At 46.7% G+C, this 18,214-nt stretch overlaps 1 protein-coding gene across 4 annotated transcripts; it reads left to right on the top strand.

The window, feature by feature from the left end:
- Positions 1-220: 220 nt before the first annotated feature.
- On the top strand, positions 221-15,045 carry NDUFAF1 (NADH:ubiquinone oxidoreductase complex assembly factor 1). 4 transcript variants are annotated; one of them, XM_054450321.2, is made up of 5 exons: positions 221-741; positions 5,684-6,337; positions 7,767-7,952; positions 13,875-13,949; positions 14,805-15,045. In XM_054450321.2, exons 2-5 carry the CDS (start codon positions 5,765-5,767, stop codon positions 14,952-14,954), a joined length of 984 nt encoding a protein of 327 aa, XP_054306296.1. In that variant the 5' UTR covers positions 221-741; positions 5,684-5,764; the 3' UTR covers positions 14,955-15,045. The 4 variants fall into 4 exon arrangements, with proteins under 4 accessions (XP_054306296.1, XP_054306298.1, XP_063508211.1 ...); XM_054450323.2 differs by having other exon boundaries at positions 676-1,042; XM_063652141.1 differs by having other exon boundaries at positions 688-741; positions 14,818-15,045.
- Positions 15,046-18,214: the final 3,169 nt, after the last annotated feature.

The raw sequence follows: 18,214 nt of genomic DNA, 5'->3' as shown, positions 1-18,214 counted from the left end.
AGGTGCGTGGTGGGTCCTCAAGAATTCATGGGGGCAATTCCAGCAGAACCGGCCTTTTGAGGCCTCAGGCAGTTCTTGTGGGGACTGAGGCGACAGATAAGGAAGGAAGGGATACAGGCGCGTTAGCAATAATTGGGTTCTATTTGAAAGACGCAGGGGGCCGGGCGCGGTGGCTCACGCCTGTAATCTCAGCACTTTGGGAGGCTGAGGCGGATGGATCACGAGGTCAGGAGATCGAGATCATCCTGGCCAACATGGTGAAACCCCGTCTCTACTAAAAATACAAAAATTAGCCGGGCATGATGCTGCGCACCTGTAATCCCAGCTACTCGGGAGGCTGAGGCAGGAGAATCGCTTGAACCTGGGAGGCAGAGGTTGTAGTGAGCCGAGATCGCGCCACTGCACTCCAGCCTGGGCGACAGAGCGAGACTCCGTCTCAAAAAAAAAAAAAAAAAAAAAGACGCAGGGATGGAGTTTGCCGCCTGAAAGGATACAGGAGGGAGAGGCGAAAAACTTATCTGAATTCTCACTGCTTCCTTACAACTGGCGACCAAGTGGACCAAAAACCTCCAAAAACCTCAGTTGGCTGGGCTACGGGGTCCTTGCTGTCCTTCCTGGGCTTCTGTACCCGGCCGGAACTTTAGTGTTCTGACGCCTTGTTTGGCATCGGAAGGGAAAAGCAGATGGACCTATAAGGGTAAAGTGGCTTCTGGGCGGAAGCCATACTATATGCTCGGGGAGGTAAGCGGTGGCAGGCAGGCGGTTAGTGTGTCCCGGGTGTGGGGAGGCGACAGAGCCCTAGCACTTGAGGGTTCGGGGGCCTCCGCAGCGCGGCGAACGTCTAGCCCCCCGAGGCCAAGCCGTGAGTGCGGGAGGTAAACGCCAAGGCGGAAGAGTTTTGCCACTCACTACCTGTGTGACCTCGGGTAAATTAGTCTTGGAACGTCAGTTTCTTCGTCTCTGTAATTGAAATAATAATAGTACCTCTCTCAGGATTGTTGTGAGCCGTCAGTGAAACACTTAGAGCAGTTTCTGGCACATGGTAAGCCATGGATAGCTTTGCTAATTCTACTCACTTCTAGCTGCGTGGATTGTGTTGTCAAAACCCACCGTCAACCTCAGGGCGGTATTGTCCAGTTAATAGATTAGATTTTCTGTTTACTGGTAGAAAAAAAAGAAACAAAGCATTTATAATTAAAGTTATATTATTAGAGAAATAACACTACGGAGGGTTTGGAAAACATTTTATGAGCTATCATTTGTTTCTCAAATTTCGGTATGTGTAGAGGTAGAATCATTTAAGTGCAACCGGCGCGGGGGAATTTAAATATTATCCATAATTCCAGGACCTCAGATCAACTGTTAATTTTTCCTGGTTCCCTTACGTTTATAATACATGTGAAAACATACTGTTTACATGGCTTTGATTTAGCAACAAACCTTATTGATAATGTCGGCTGGGCGCGGTGGCTCACGCCTGTAATCCCAGCACTTTGGGAGGCTGAGGCGGGCGGATCACTTCAGGTCAGGAGTTCGAGACCAGCCTGGCCAACATGGTGAAACCCTGTCTCTACTAAAAATACAAAAATTAGCTGGGCGTGGTGGCGCACGCCTGTAATCCCAGTGGCTGAGGCAAGAGAATTGCTTGAAACCAGGAGGTGGAGGTTACAATGAGCCGAGATCGCGCAACTGCACCCCAACTTGGGTGACAGAGCTGGACTGTCTTAAAAAAAAAAAAAAAAGTTAGGCATGGTGGCGGGCACCTGTAATTTCAGCCACTCGGGAGGCAGAGGCAGGAGAAGCACTTGAATCCGGGAGGCAGAGGTTGCAGTGAGCCAGGATCGTGCCATTGCGCGCCAGCCTGGGTGACGGAGCGAGACTCCATCTCAAAAAAAAAAAAAAAAAAGGTTGGGCGCAGTGGCTGACGCCTGTAATCCCAGTACTTTAGGAGGCCCACGTGGGCGGATCACCTGAGGTCAGGAGTTCGAGACCACCCTGGCCAACATGGTGAAACCTCATCTCTACTGAAAAAAAAATACAAAAAACAAAAATTAGTCGGGCATGGTGGCGCCCGCCTGTAATCCCAGCTATTCAGGAGGCTGAGACAAGAGAATCGCTTGAACCCAGGAGGCGGAGATTACGGTGAGCGGAGATCTCTAGCCTGGTGACAGAGCAAGACTCCGCCTCAAAAAAAAAAAAAAGTATTGATAATGTCATTTTACCTATTGGTGTCTGTATCCTACAGAAAGGAAATATGTATCTGACTTGTTTCATAGGATTTGTGTGTGGATGGCATGAGATAATATATATCAGAGTGATACGAAAGTATTAGGAGTAGGCCGGGCATGGTGGCTCACACCTGTAATCACAGTACTTTGGGAGGACAAGGCAGGTGGATCACGCGGTCAGGAGATCGAGACCATCCTGGCTAACACGGTGAAACCCTGTCTCTACTAAAAATACAAAAAAAAAAAAAAAATTAGCCGGGCGTGGTGGCGGGCGCCTGTAGTCCCAGCTACTCGGGAGGCTGAGGCAGGAGAATGGCGTGAACCCAGGAGGCGGAGCTTGTAGTGAGCCGAGATTGTGCCACTGCACTCCAGCCTGGGTGACAGAATAAGACTGTCTAAAAAAAAAAAAAAAAAAAAAAGTATTAGGAGTGGTATTCATCAGGTGCAGTGGCTCACGCCTGTAATCCCAGGTGCTCCAGAGGCTGAGGCAGGAGGATCACTTGAACCCAGGAGTTAGAGACTAGTCTGAGCAACATAACAAGACCTCATCTCTATTTTTTTTTTTTTTTTTTGAGATGGAGTTTTGCTCTTGTTGCCCAGGCTGGAGTGCAATGGCGTGATCTTGGCTCACCACAACCTCCACGTCCTGGGTTCAAGCGATTCTCCTGCCTCAGCCTCCGAGTAGCTAGGACTACAGTCATGTGCCACCACACCGGGCTAATTTTGTATTTTTAGTAGAGATGGGGTTTCTCCATGTTGGTCAGGTTGGCCTTAAACTCCTGACCTTGTCATCCACCTACCTTAACCTCCCAAAGTGGCGTGAGCCACTGCGCCTGGCCTTACAATTTTTTATTTTTATTTATTTATTTATTTTTTAGACAGAGTCCTGCTCTGTTGCCCAGGCTGGAGTGCAGTGGCTTGATCTTGGCTCACTGCAACCTCCCACTCCTGGGTTCAAGCGATTTTCCTGCTTCAGCTTCCTGAGTAGCTGGGATTATAGGTGCCTGCCACCACGCTATAGGTGCCCACCACCACACCCAGCTAATTTTTGTATTTTTTTTTTTTTGAGACAGAGTTTCACTTTTGTTGCCCAGGCTGGAGTGCGATGGTGCAGTCTTGGCTCATTGCAGCCTCTGCCTCCCAGGTTCAGGCGATTCTCCTGCCTCAGCCTCCCGAGTAGCTGGGATTACAGGTGCCCACCACCATGCCCAGCTATTTTTTTTTTTTTTTGAGTTGGAGTCACTCTGTCGCCCAGGCTGGAGTGCAATGGCACGATCTCGGCTCACTGCAACCTCTGCCTCCCGGGTTCAAGTGATTCTCATGCCTAGGCCTCCCGAGTAGCTGGGATTACAGGCATGGGCCACCACACCTGGCTAATTGTATTTTCTGTAGCCGTTTCAACATGTTGGTTAGGCTGGTCTTGAACTCCTGACCTAGATGATCCGCCTGCCTTGGCCTCCCAAAGTGTTGGGATTACAGGCATGAGCCACCGCACCAGGCCAATTTTTTGTGTTTTTAATGGAGATGGGGTTTTACCATGTTGGGCAGGCTGGTCTCCAACTCCTGATGACAAGTCATCTGCCTGCCTAAGACTCCCAGAGTGCTGGGATTACAGGTGTGAGCTGCCATGGCGGGCTACAATTTTTTTTTTTTTTTTTTGAGATGGAGTTTCGCTTTTGTCACCCAGGCTGGAGTGCAGTGGTGCGATCTCGGCTCACTTGCAACCTCTGCCTCCTGGGTTCAAGTGATTCTCCTGCCTCAGCCTCCCCAGTAGCTGGGATTACAGGCGCTCTCCAACATGCCCAGCTAATTTCTGTATTTTTAGTAGAGATGGGGTTTTACCATGTTGGCCAGGCTGGTCTTGAACTCCTGACCTCAAGTGATCCGCCCACCTTGGACTCCCAAAGTGCTGGGATTACAGGTGTGATGCACCGCGCCTGGCCAACATTTTTAAAAAAAATTAGCTGGGCATGGTGGTGTGCACATGTAGTCTCAGCTACCTTGGGCTGAGGTGGGAGGATCATTTCAGCCCAGGGCCCAGGAGTTCAAGGCTACAATGAGTTATTGATCTTGCCACGGCACTGCAGCCTGGGTGACAGAGCAAGAGACCCTGTCTCTTTTTTTTTTTTTTTTCCACATGGAATTTTGCTCTTGTTATCCAGGCTGGAGTGCAGTGGTGTGATCTCGGCTCACTGCAACCTCTGCCTCCCGGGTTCAAGTGATTCTCCTGCTTAAGGCTCCCTAGTAGCTGGGATTACAGGCGTCTGCCACCACGCCTGGATTATTTTTAGTAGAGATGGAGTTTCATCATGTTGTCAAGGCTGGTCTCCAACTCCTTACCTCAGGTGATCCATCCGCCTCGGCCTCCCAAAGTGTTGAGATTACAGGTGTGAGCTACCACACCCGGCCTGACCCAGTCTCTTATAAAAAGAAAAGAAAAAAAAGGCCGAGGACAGTGCATCATTCCTACAGCCCAGCACTTTGGGAAGCTAAGGGGAGAATCACTGGATCCTAGGAGTTTGAAACCATCATGGGTAATACAGGGAGATCCATTTCTTTTTTTTTTTTTTTGAGTCAGAGTCTCACTCTGTTACCAGGCTGGAGTGCAGTGGCACAATCTTGGCTCACTGCATCCTCCTCCTCCCGGGTTCAAGGAATCCTTTTGCCTCAGCCTCCTTAGTAGCTGGGACCACAGGTGCGCACTACCACACCCAGCTAAGTTTTGTATTTTTAGTAGAGACGAGGTTTCATCATGTTGGCCAGGATGGTCTCGATTTTTTTTTTTTTTTTTTTTTTTACGAGACAGAGTCTCGCTCTGTCACTCAGGCTGGAGTGCAGTGGCGGGATCTCCACTCACTGCAAGCTCTGCCTCCTGGGTTGACACCATTCTCCTGCCTCAGCCTCTCCAGTAGCTGAGACTACAGGCACCCACCACCACGCCCGGCTAATTTTTTGTATTTTTAGTAGAGACGGGGTTTCACCGTGTTAGCCAGGATGGTCTCGATCTCCTGACCTCATGATCCGCCTGCCTCGGCCTCCCAAAGTGCTGGGATTACAGGTGTGAGCCACCGTGCCCGGCCCAGTCTCGATCTCTTGACCTCGTGATCCACCCGCCTCAGCCTCCCAAAGTTCTGGGACCGTGCCCAGCCAGGGAGATCCATTTCTACAAAAAATTTAAAAATTAGCTGGGCATGGTGGTGTGTGCCTGTAATCCCAGCTACTTGGGAGGCTGAAATGGGAGGATCACTTGAGCCCAGAAAGTAGAGGCTACAGTGAGCTGTGATTGTGCCACTGCACCTAGCCTGGGCCACAGAGCAAGACCTTGTCTCAAATAATAATAATAATAATAAGAAGAAGAAGTTAACAAATTTCAAAATACCTGATTTCTGTTGAATTTGAAATTGTGATGCATTCATTGCTATGCTGATAATTCTTCAATGTCTCTTCTGTTATAGGTAGAATTGGGCTATTTGCTGAAGCTTCTTGGTGGCCCTTGCTAGCCCAGGAAGAAACTTACATTTTGATTTTTTTGTACCATGGCTTTGGTTCACAAATTGCTGCGTGGTACTTATATTCTCAGAAAATTCTCTAAGCCAGCTTCTGCCTTGTATCCATTTTTGGGTATTCGCTTTGCAGAGTATTCCAGTAGTCTTCAGAAACCAGTGGCTTCTCCTGGCAAAGCCTCCTCACAGAGGAAGACCGAAGGGGATTTGCAGGGAGATCACCAGAAAGAAGTTGCTTTGGATATAACTTCTTCTGAGGAGAAGCCTGATGTTAGTTTCGATAAAGCAATTAGAGATGAAGCAGCGTACCATTTTAGGCATTTGAAGGATGAAATTGTGGATCATTGGAGAGGACCGGAAGGCCGCCCTCTGCGTGAGGTCTTGCTGGAACAAGCCAAGGTTGTCTGGCAGTTCCGGGGGAAAGAAGATTTGGATAAGTGGACAGTGACTTCTGATAAGACGATTGGAGGCAGAAGTGAAGTGTTTCTGAAAATGGGCAAGAATAACCAAAGTGCACTGCTATATGGAACTCTGAGCTCTGAGGCGCCTCACGACGGGGAGTCTACCCGAAGTGGGTACTGTGCAATGATATCCAGGATTCCAAGGGTAGGTGAGGCCCAGGAGCCATCGTTTTCTAGTAAACGGGTGAACTTCATTGTAGCATAAACTATAGAAGATAGCTTTTGTTTCTGTAAATGAAAACACCTGGCATGTTATATTTGGCAACTCACCTGTTGCCAAACTTGTCTGGGGATAAGTAACTATTGGCACAAGTGTGAAGTGGAAGCACAAGGGGGAAGTGGTTTCTGAGGAGGAAGAGTTACTTGTTTCTGGGCATTGCTTTGGGCCAGGAACGAGCATTGTTATGTTTCAGGAATCCTGAGAGGTTAGACATTTGAAAGATTTTTGGAGAGATTTTCATCTCCTCTAAAAAAGACCACAACTTCTGTAATGACCAGGGGTTTTGTAGAGTGGATGTAGGGTCAGCCTGTGGCTTGCTTTTTTTTTTTTTTTGAAACGGAGTCTTGCTGTGTCGCCCAGGCTGGAGTGCAGTGGTGTGATCTCGGCTCACTGCAACTTCTGCCCTCCAGGTTCAAGCGATTCTCCTGCCTCAGCCTCCTGAGTAGTTGGGACTACTGGTGCACACCACCACGCCCGGCTAATTTTTGTATTTTTAGTAGAGACAGGGTTTCACCATGTTGGCCAGGCTGGTCTTGAACTCCTGACCTCAGGTGATCCACCCCCCGCTTGGCCTCCCAGAGTGCTGGGCATGGTGGTGCATGCCTGTAATTCCAGGTACTTGGGAGGCTGAGGCAGGAGAATTGCTTGAACTCGGGAGGCAGAGGTTGCAGTGAGCTGAGATCGTGCCATTGCACTCCAGTCTGGGCAACAAGAGCGAAACTTCGTCTCAAAAAAAAAAAAAAAAAAAAGGCCGGGCGCGGTGGCTCATGCCTGTAATCCCTGTACTTTGGGAGGCCAAGGTGGGCAGATCACCAGGTCAGGAGATCGAGACCATCCTGGCTAACACAGTGAAACCCCGTCTCTACTAAAAGTACAAAAAAATTAGCCGGGCGTGGTGTCGGGTGCCTGTAGTCCCAGCTGTTCGGGAGGCTGAGGCAGGAGAATGGCGTGAACCCAGGAGGCAGAGCTTGCAGTGAGCCGAGATCGCGCCACTGCACTCCAGCCTGGGTGACGCAGCAAGACTCCGTCTCAAAAAAAAAAAAAAAAAAAGTCATTGCTCCATAGGACCAGGTAAAGGAAATACATTCATTTCCTTTCATTGAACACAGGTGAGTGCCTACCCCATGTAAACACTGTCTTGGGCCAGTTGTGTGTTGAACATTACCTTAGAAACATATAACTATGTCAGTGTTTTGTGCTAAAATAATAATCACTGGGTTTATCTGCCTTCTTATGGGGCAGAAAGTCAGAAAAATGGTTAGTGAATCCTGTTGATGATGCTGACTTGGTGATGACTCACATTTTGCTAATAGTGGAGAATGAGGTACAATTAACTTTACTTTCAATATCTTAGGGTGCTTTTGAGAGGAAGGTGTCTTATGATTGGTCCCAGTTTAATACTCTGTATCTCCGTGTACGTGGGGATGGTCGGCCTTGGATGGTGAATATCAAGGAGGACACAGATTTCTTCCAGAGGACGAATCAGATGTATAGTTACTTCATGTTCACCCGCGGGGGACCCTACTGGCAGGAGGTCAAGGTAACGGCATAAATCTTCATCATTTATAAAAATGAGCTCTTGGCTGGGTGAGGTGGCTCACGCCTGTAATCCCAGCAATTGGGAGGCTGAGGTGGGTGGATCACCTGAGGTCAGGAGTTCGAGACCAGGTTGGCCAACATGGTGAAACCCAATCTCTACTAAAAATACAAAAAATTAGCTGGGCATGGTGGCACACACCTGTAATCCCAGCTACTTGAAAGGCTGAGGCAGGAGGATTGCTTGAACCTGGGAGGTGGAGGTTGCAGTGACCAAGATCGTGCCATTGTACTCCAGCCTGGGCAACAGAGTGAGATGAGACTCTGTCTCAAAAAAAAAAAAAAAAAAAAAAAAAAGAGTCTTGGAGATGATTGTTACATTGTAGTTTCTTTTTTGTTACTAATCTTTCTTGGAAGGTGGGGGTGGGTGGGTAGAAGAAAGGTTAAGAGACATAAATGAATTTTGTTTCATTAATATAAATGTTAACATACTAACTAGTAAATATTTTTGATAAGGATGTGGCCAGGTCCATGCTAAGTCACAGGCACATCTCTGCTCTGTGTCCAAATAGATGGGGTTTGTTTGTTTGTTAGAAGTTTCTACCATTTCAGGTCTTCCAGGCAACTCTGCTAAAGTTGGTGTCCTAGGCCTGTGTGGTGGCTCACACCTGTAATCCCAGCACTTTGGGAGGCCAAGGCGGACAGATCACTTGAGGTTGGGAGTTCGACACCAGCCTGACCAACATGGAGAAACCCTGTTGTCTCTACTAAAAAAAAATACAAAATTAGCCAGGCATGGTGGCACATGCCTGTAATCCCAGCTACTCGGGAGGCTGAGGCAGGATAATTGCTTGAACCCGGGAGGCGGAGGTTTCGGTGAGCCGAGATCGTGCCATTGCACCCCCTGGGCAACAAGAGCCAAACTCTGTCTCAAAAAAGAAAAAAAAAAAAAAAAAAGTTTGTGTCCTAGGCCAGGCACGGTGGCTCATGTCTGTAATCCCAGCACTTTGGGAGGCCGAGGAGGGTGGATCACAAGGTCAGGAGATGGAGACCATTCTGGCTAACACAGTGAAACCCTGTCTCACTAAAAAATAAAAAAAAAATTAGCCTGGAGTGGTGGCAGGCGCCTGTAGTCCCAGCTACTCGGGAGGCTGAGGCAGGAGAATGGCGTGAACCTGGGAGGCGGAGCTTGCAGATCGTGCCACTGCACTCCAGGCTGGGCGCGAAACTTCGTCTCAAAAAAAAAAAAAAAAAAAAAAAGCCGGGCATGGTGGCGCGTGCCTGTAATCCTAGCTACTAGGGGGGTTGAGGCAGGAGGATCGCTTGAACCTGGGAGGCGGAGGTTGCAGTAAGCTGAGATCATGCCACTGTACTCTAGCCTGGGCAACAGAGCGAGACACCGTCTCAAAAAAAAAAAAAAAAAACTCACAAGAAAGCCCCCATTTTGCTCATGTCATATACTTGAGGGTCATCCTGAATTGTTCTCCTTCGCCCCACATCCAGTCTATTAGCGAGTCGTGTCACCTCTGCTTCCAGAATACACTCAGCAGCTGACCATTTCTAGCCATCTCTTCTACTCCTCCCTTGGTCCGGGTGTTGGGATTATTGCAGCAGCTTCATTATTGATTTCCCTGTTTGTCTTCTTGCCCCACTAAAATCCTGGCTCCACAGCAGCCAGAGTTATCTTTCTGAAGCATAGTTCAGATGACATCATTTACATGCTTGTAAGCATGTAAATGTACCTCCTAAGCCTGTGACCTGTATTAGTCTGTTCTCGTGCTGCTGCTGTGAAGACATACCTGAGACTGGGTAATTTATAAAGGAAAGAGGTGTAATTGACTCAGTTCTGCAGGGCTGGGGAGGCCTCAGGAAACTGATAAAGTCATGGCAGAAGGGGAAGTAAACACGTCCTCCTTCACATGGTGGCGGGAAAGAGGATGAGAGCCGAGTGAAGGGGTATCTCCTTATAAAACCGTCAGATCTTGTGAGAACTCACTGTCACGAAAACAGTATGGGGGAAACCACCCCCATGGTTCAGTTAACTTCACCTGGTCCCTCCCTTGACACATGGGGATTACTACAATTCAAGATGAGATTTTGGGTGGGGAGACAGCCAAACCATATCAGGACCCTTCAGTGGTTTCCCATTACAATTTGAATAAAGTCCAGGCTGGGCTAGGTGGCTCATGCTTTTAATCCCAGCACTTTGGGAGGCTGAGATGGGCAGATCACTTGAGGTCAGGAGTTTGAGACCAGCCTGGTCTACATGGTGAAATCTTGTGTCTACTAAAAATACAAAAAATTAGCTGCAGGTGGTGGCACACGCCTGTAGTCCCAGCTCCTCAGGAGGCTGAGGCAGGATAATCGCTTGAACCTGAGAGGTGGAAGTTGCAGTGAGCCAAGATCGCGCCACTGTACTCCAGCCTGGGCGACAGAGTAAGACTCCATCTCAAAAAAAAAAAAAAATAAAGTCCAAACTCCTGAACATGGCCTATGGGCCTACAATATCGGATCCCTGTCTTCATCTTCCATCTCTCCTCCTACATCCTTCCTCCACACCAGCCCCTTTTCTGTAAGATTCAACAACCTCATTTCCATCTCAGAGCTTTGCACTTAGTGTTGCTCTGCTGTAATGCTCTGCCCCCATGTCTTCACCTGCTTTTTCTTTCCTATCATTCACCTCTCGGCTCAAAAGTTGCCTGAGAGAGGCCTTTCCTGATTCCTGTAACTAAAGTTGGACACTCTAATCCAGTTATTTCAACACCACCATCCTATAACTTTCTTCATAGAACTTATCACTAACTAAAATTACTTTGTTCATTCATTCATCTGTTTATTGTCACTCTACTGTCTTCCCTGGAACATAAATTATATAAATTCTTTTTTTTTTTTTAAGATGGCATCTCACTCTTATTGCCCAGGCTGGAGTGCAGTGGTGTGATCCCAGCTTACGGCAAACTTTGCCTTCCAGGTTCAAGAGATCCTCCTGCTGGGACTACAGGCGTGTACCACAACGCCCGGCTAATTTTTGTATTTTTAGTACAGATGGGGTTTCATTCACCAAGTTAGCCAGGCTGGTTTCGAACTCCTGACCTCAAGTGATCCACCCGACTCGCCTCCCAAGGTTCTGGGATTATAGGCGTTTGAGCCACCACACCTGGCCCTAAATTCTGTAAATTCTGTGAGAGCAGGGATCTTGCTTATATTGTTCCTACCAGTTTCCCCTGTACCTAGAATTTTGTTTTAGTGCCTAGCACAAAATAAGCATTCAATACATACATATATATGTAGTAATACAGATATATAACACAAATTATATATACTTGTATTTAAGTAATATATATAATGAATTATTATACAAAATAACTACTTCATTATAAAAAAATTTGGAAAATATAGAAAAAAAATCTTGTACTACCACTATCCAGTGATAAAATACTATTTTTATTTTATTTTATTTATTTATTTTTTTGTAAGACGGAGTCTCACACTGTCGCCCAGGCTGGACTGCAATGGCAGGATCTCGGCTCACTGCAAGCTCCGCCTCCTGGGTTCACACCATTCTCCTGCCTCAGCCTCCTGAGTAGCTGGGACTGCAGGTGCCCACAACCACGCCCAGCTAATTTTTTGTATTTTTAGTAGAGACAGGGTTTCACTGTGTTAGCCAGGATGGTCTTGATCTCCTGACCTCATGATCCGCCCGCCTTGGCCTCCCAAAGTGCTGGGATTACAGGCGTGAGCCACCACACCCAGCCGATAAAATACTATTTATTTTTTTTTTGAGATGGAGTCAGGCTCTGTCGCCCAGGCTGGAGTGCAGTGGCACGATCTCCGCTCACTGCAAGCTCCGCCTCCCGGGTTCACACCATTCTCCTGCCTCAGCCTCCGAGTAGCTGGGACTACAGGCACCCGCCACTATACCTGGCTAATTTTTTGTATTTTTAGTAGAGACGGGGTTTTGCTGTGTTAGCCAGAATGGTTTTGATCTCCTGATCTTGTGATCCGCCCACCTCGGCCTCCCAAAGTGCTGGGATTACAGGTGTGAGCCACCGCGCCCAGCAGAAAAATACTATTTTTAATATGTATTTTCCAGACTTTTCTGGTCACACTTTTCCCTTCCAGTGGTGTTGTATAACATATATACAGTATTTTCACTGAACTATTGTTTACAACTTTCTCTTCAAATATATTTCTACATCATTTTTAATGTCTGCATGATATTATATAAGTAGACAACAATTTTGGCTGGGTCCAGTGGCTCACACCTGTAATCCTAGCACTTTGGGAGGCTAAGGTGGTGAATCATTTGAAGCTAGGAGTCTAAGACAAGCCTGAACAACATGACAAAACCCTGTCTCTACAAAAAATACAAAAATTAGCCCAGCGTGGTGGCATGCGCCTTTAGTCCCACCTACTCAGGGGGCTGAGGTGGGAGGATTGCTTGAGCCTGGGAGGTCAAGGCTGCAGTGAGCTGAGATCACCCTACTGCATGCACTCCAGCCTGGGTGACAGAGTTGTTTTCAGAGTTTTCTACTGTCGGAACAAACTCTGAGGTAAACATCCTTAACTATTTTCATAGGCTATATTCCTAGAGATAAAATTACTGGAATAAATATTAATATGTATAATTCATTTTTATTTATGTTCATTAAAATTTATTTACTTATTTGAAACAGGGTCTCTCTTCTGTTGCCCATGCTGGAGTGCAGCATGGGCTTGCTGTAGCCCCAACCTCCCAGCCTCAGGTGATCTTCCCACCTTAGCCTCCTGAATAGCCAGGACTACAAGGATGCACCACTATGGCTGGATAAGTTTTTTGTTTTTTTCCTAGAGTCTTGGTTTCACCACGTTGCCCAGGCTGGTCTTGAACTCCTGGGCTCAATTGATCCTACTGTGTTGGCCTCCCAAAGTGCTGGGATTACAGGCATGCACAACCAGGCCCAGCCATTTTCTTCCTTTGTTAAACTCAAAATATAAATAAAATTAGCATACTCTGTACCTGTTTTTTGTGTTTTTAAAATTTAGGAATATATCCTGGAGAGCTTCTGTATAATTATTTAGGCAGGGTGTGGTGGTTCATACCTGTACGCCAAGGTTGGCAGATTACTTGAGCTCAGGAGTTTAAGACCAGCCTGGCCAACATGGTGAGACACCGTCTCTACCAAAAAAAAAAAAATTAGCCGGGTGTGGTGGTGTGCGCCTATAGTCCCAGCTACTCAGGAAGCTGAGGTGGGAGAATCGCTTGAACCTGGGAGGCGGAAGTTGCAGTGAGCCAAGATCGCACCACTGCACTCCAGCCTGGGTAACAGGGTGAGACCCTGTCTCAAAACAAAACAAAACAAAACACAAACAATTAAAGCCAGATATAGTTTTAAAAGATCGTGCTTAATAATAAGCAAATTACATAGAGAAGAAATATGAAAATAAAGTTGATGAATAAAAAGGCACACTCGAAAAGTTCAAGAGTAGAAGGAATAGGACATTTCTTTTTGTTCGGTTTCTAACGTGGGAAGGAAGGGAAACGTTAAAATTCTTTTTTCTTTTTTCTTTTTTCTTTTTTCTGAGATAGAATCTAGCTGTGTCGCCCAGGCTGGAGTGCAGTGGTGTGATCTTGGCTTACTGCAACCTCTGCCTCCCGGGTTCAGGCAACAAAGTGAGACCCCATTCTCCACAGAAAGAAAGAAAAAAAAAAGCTCTGTTTAGGATACTAGTCTTTTTTCCATAAATGTTACAAATATTTTTTTCATAGTTAACCCTTTATCGTTTGGCCTGAGTTATATCTTTGATCCAAATGTCTAGCCATTTGTCATAATACATATATGACATAAATTTAGAATAAATGTAAACTCATTTTATCCTTTCAATTACATGCAGATGCCTCAATTGCTTACATTTCAGTTATGAAGTAAATGGTTTCTTCTTTCAGATTCCTTTTTCCAAATTTTTCTTCTCTAATCGAGGAAGAATCCGAGATGTTCAGCATGAGCTTCCACTTGATAAGGTAACATATTCCTGTATTTTTCACTCAGAACTGTATCATTTTTAATGAATCGGAACTCCGGTGAGACTGAGTTCATTTGAGAAGGCTGGCAGATGAAAATTTCTTCTCAGGGCCACTGCTCTTATACCCAGCCAGAGGCTGACTTAGACCTCTCCTGTGAACTATACCCCCATCCTGAAGGAATTTTAGAAGGATCATTTTTTAGCATGACTACATTTTACTTTAGCTATTTTCCCCCCTCCCTTCTCTCCTAATTTAGCTTTGAAATAAGAGTTTATGAACGCTTCAAGGAACCTCCATTAGGCATTCATGTTGTCCTTACTAGTCTTTTTGGTTTTTGAGATGGAGTCTTGCTTTGTCACTCAGGCTGGAGTGCAGTGGCATGATCTTGGCTCACTGTAACCTCCACCTCCCGGGTTCAAGCATTTCTCCTGCCTCAGTCTCCTGAGTAGCTGGAATTACAGGTGCCTGCCACCACACTTGGCTAATCTTTGTATTCTTAGTAGAGACGAGGTTTCACCATGTTGGGCAGGCTGGTTTTGAACTCGACCTTGTGATCTGCCCACCTTGGCCTCCCAGTGTTGGGATTACAGGCCTGAGCTACGGCGCCCGGCCATCCTTCCTAGTCTTAAGTGGCACTACCAAATGAGGAGAGGGGAGGAAGTTGAATGAGGAAAGAAAAGCAGTCTTGTATTTCCTCTTACAGTATGCTATGTGAGAATTAGTAGTATTTGCTAAGGGCTGATAGCATTAAAACCCAGTTATGATCATCACCTGATGGGATTTTAAACTCCTGGAATAATACCAGTACATCACTGTATGAGATTTTAATCCATTTCTCTATTTTAAATTTAGATCTCTTCTATAGGATTCACCTTGGCTGATAAAGTGGATGGTCCATTCTTCCTGGAGATAGATTTTATTGGCGTGTTTACTGATCCAGCTCATACAGAAGAATTTGCCTATGAAAATTCTCCAGAGCTTAACCCAAGGCTTTTTAAATAAAGATCATATGGTAGTTTTGTTTTACTAATCTAAGGGTACTAGCATCTACAATGATATAGACAAAATAAAATATTTCTTTAATGGCATCCAACCAATGGCTAGTATGTATTCTCTTTTTTTTTTTTTGAGATGGAGTTCTGCTCTGTCACCCAGGCTGGCATGCTGGCATGCAGTAGCGCGATCTCGGCTCACCGCCACCTTTGCCTTCTGGGTTCAAGCTATTCTCCTGCCTCAGCTTCCCGAGTAGCTGGGATTACAGGCATGCACCATCATGCCCAGCTAATTTTGTATTTTTAGTAGAGAGAAAGGGTTTCTCCATGTTGTTCAGGCTGGTCTCGAACTCGTGACCTCAGGTGATCCGCCCACCTTGGCCTCCCAAAGTTCTGGGATTACAGACGTGAGCCATTGCGCCTGGCCGGCTAGTATGTATTCTCTAAGACGAGTTATCATGCTGTTGCTGGCCAGGCACGGTGGCTCACGCCTGTAATCCCAGCACTTTGGGAGGCCGAGATGGGCGGATCACTTAAGGTCTGGAGTTCGAGACCAGCCTGACCAGCATGGTGAAACCCCGTCTCTACTAAAAATACAAAAGTTAGCCAGGCGTGGTGGCACATACCTGTAATCCCAGCTACTTGGGAGACTGAGGCAGGAGAATTGCTTGAACTCGGAGGCAGAGGTTGCAGTGAGTTGAGATCACGCCACTACATGCCAGCTTGGGCCACAGAGCGAGACTCTGTCTCAAAAAAAAAAAAACAAAAAAACAAAGGCTGTTGCTAAGAGGGACTGGATAAGGGGAACACAGCATGAAACCAGGTTCTCTGGTGTACTTTATCTCATAGAATGCAAGTACTGATGCAAATGTACTATGTAAATAATGTGTTTGCTCAGAACAGTTGCTGTTAGGAACATTTCCTATATGATTAGTTTCCAAGGCAGGAGTCTCTGAGATGACTGTTAATGGCCTTCTACCACTCTGTTGCATTTAGATTCTTCTAATTTCATTTTGTTTTGCTTTTTTGAGATGAAATTCCCTTCTGTTGTCCAGGCTGGAGTGCAGTGGTGCGATCTCGGCTCACTGCAACCTCCGTCTCCCAGGTTCAAGCGATTCTCTTGCCTCAGCCTCCCCAGTAGCTGGTATTACAGGCCCACGCCACCATGTCTGGCTAATTTTTTTGTGTTTTTAGTAAAAACGGGGTTCTACCATGTTGGCCAGGCTGGTCCTGAACCCCTGACCTCAGGTGATCTGCCCAAGGCAATAACTCAGTAAATCACAGAGACTTACTCCTATGGTTTTTTCTAAGGCTTTTGTAATTTTAGTTCTAACACTTAGGTCTATGCTTTTTTTTTTTTGAGATGGAGTCTTGCTATGTGGCCCAAGCTGGACTGCAGTGGCGTGATCTCGGCTCACTGCAACCTCTGCCTCCCGGTTCAAGCAATTCTCCTGCCTCAGCCTCCTGAGTAGCTGGGATTACAGTCATGTGCCACCATACCTGGCTAATTTTTTTTTTTTTTTTTTTTTTTGGTGACAGAGTCTTGCTGTGTCACCAGGCTGGAGTGTAGTGGCACGATCTTGGCTCACTGCAACCTCCCTGCCTCCCAGGCTCAAGTGATTCTCTGCCTTAGCCTCCCGAGTAGCTGGGATTACAGGTGCCCACCACCACGCCTGGCTAATTTTTGTATTTTTAGTAGAGACAGGGTTTTACCATTTTGGCCAGGCTAGTCTTGAACTCCTGACGTCATGATCCACCCACCTCGGCCTCCCAAAGCGCTGGGATTACAGGTGTGAGCCACCGCACCCGGTCCCTTTTTCATCACTTTTTTTTTTTTTTTGAGACTGAGTCTCACTGTCGCCCTGGCTGGAGTGCAATGGCACGATCTCGGCTCATTGCAAGCTCCGCCTCCTGTGTTCACGCCATTCTCCTGCCTCAGCCTCCCGAGTAGCTGGGACTACAGGCGCCCGCCACCACGCCCGGCTAATTTTTTTGTATTTTTAGTAGAGATGGGGTTTCACTGTGTTAGCCAGGATGGTGTCGATCTCCTGACCTCGTGATCTGCCTGCTTTGGCCTCCCAAAGTGCTGGGATTACAGGCGTGAGCCACTGTGCCCGGACTTATTTTTTTTTTTTTTTTGAGACAGTCTCGCTTTATCACCCAGGCTTGGGTGCAGTGGCACGATCTCGGCTCACTGCAAGCTCCGCCTCCCGGGTTCACACCATTCTCCTACCTCAGCCTACCGAGTAGCTGGGACTACAGGCGCCCGCCACCACACCCAGCTAATTTTGTTTTTGCATTTTTAGTAGAGATGGGGTTTCACCGTGTTAGCCAGGATGGTCTCCATCTCCTGACCTCGTGATCCGCCTGCCTTGGCCTCCCAAAGTGCTGGGATTACAGGCGTGAGCCACCGTGCCCACCCTATTTTTTTTTCTTTAAGAAATAGGATCTTGCTCTGTTGCTCAGGTTGAAGTACAGGGGCTATTCACAGGAGTGCTTATAATGCACCATAGCCTTTGATCTCCTGGGCTAAAGTGATCTTCCCACTTCAGCCTCTCAAGTATCTGAGACTACAGTAGTATACGCTACTGTGCTCAGCCCTATGATCAATTTTAAGTTAACTTTTGTGTATGGTATAAAGGTCCAAATTCATTTTTTGCATCTGAGTATCCAGTTGTCTCTTTTTTTTATTAGTCATTGCTATTATATGGAAATATGGGGGCCAGGCTCAGTGGTTCACACTTATAATCCCAGCACTTTGGGAGGCTGAGGTGGGAGGATCACTTGCCAAGGAGTTTGAGACCAGCCTGGGCAACATAGTGAGACCCTGTCTCTAAAAATAAAATAAAATAAATTAGCCAGGTGTGGTAGCACACACCTGTAGACTTAGCTACTTGGGAGGCTGCAGTAGGAGGATCCCTTGAGCCCATGACGTCAAGGTTATAGTGAGCTATGATCTTACCACTGCACACCAGCCTGGGTGACAGACCAACACTGTGTCTCTAAAAAAAAAACAATAATTAGGCCGGGGGCAGTGGCTCACCGCTGTAATCCCCAGCACTTTGGGAGGCTGAGGCTGGCGCATCACAAGGTCAAGAGATAGAGAGTATTGCTTGAACTCGGGGAGAGGTGGAGGTTGCAGTGAGCCAAGATCGCACCACTGCACTCCAGCCTGGGTGAGACAGACTCTGCCTCAAAAAAAAAAAAAAAAAAAAAAAGACAAAAATATAATTGTTGGGTCTTGATCTTTTTTTTTTTTTTTCGAGATGG

Source organism: Pongo pygmaeus, chromosome 16, assembly GCF_028885625.2.
Source record: "Pongo pygmaeus isolate AG05252 chromosome 16, NHGRI_mPonPyg2-v2.0_pri, whole genome shotgun sequence".
Lineage (NCBI taxonomy): Eukaryota > Metazoa > Chordata > Mammalia > Primates > Hominidae > Pongo > Pongo pygmaeus.
The sequence above is the reverse complement of the archived record's forward strand: the minus strand, read 5'-3'. Positions and strand labels throughout refer to the sequence as shown.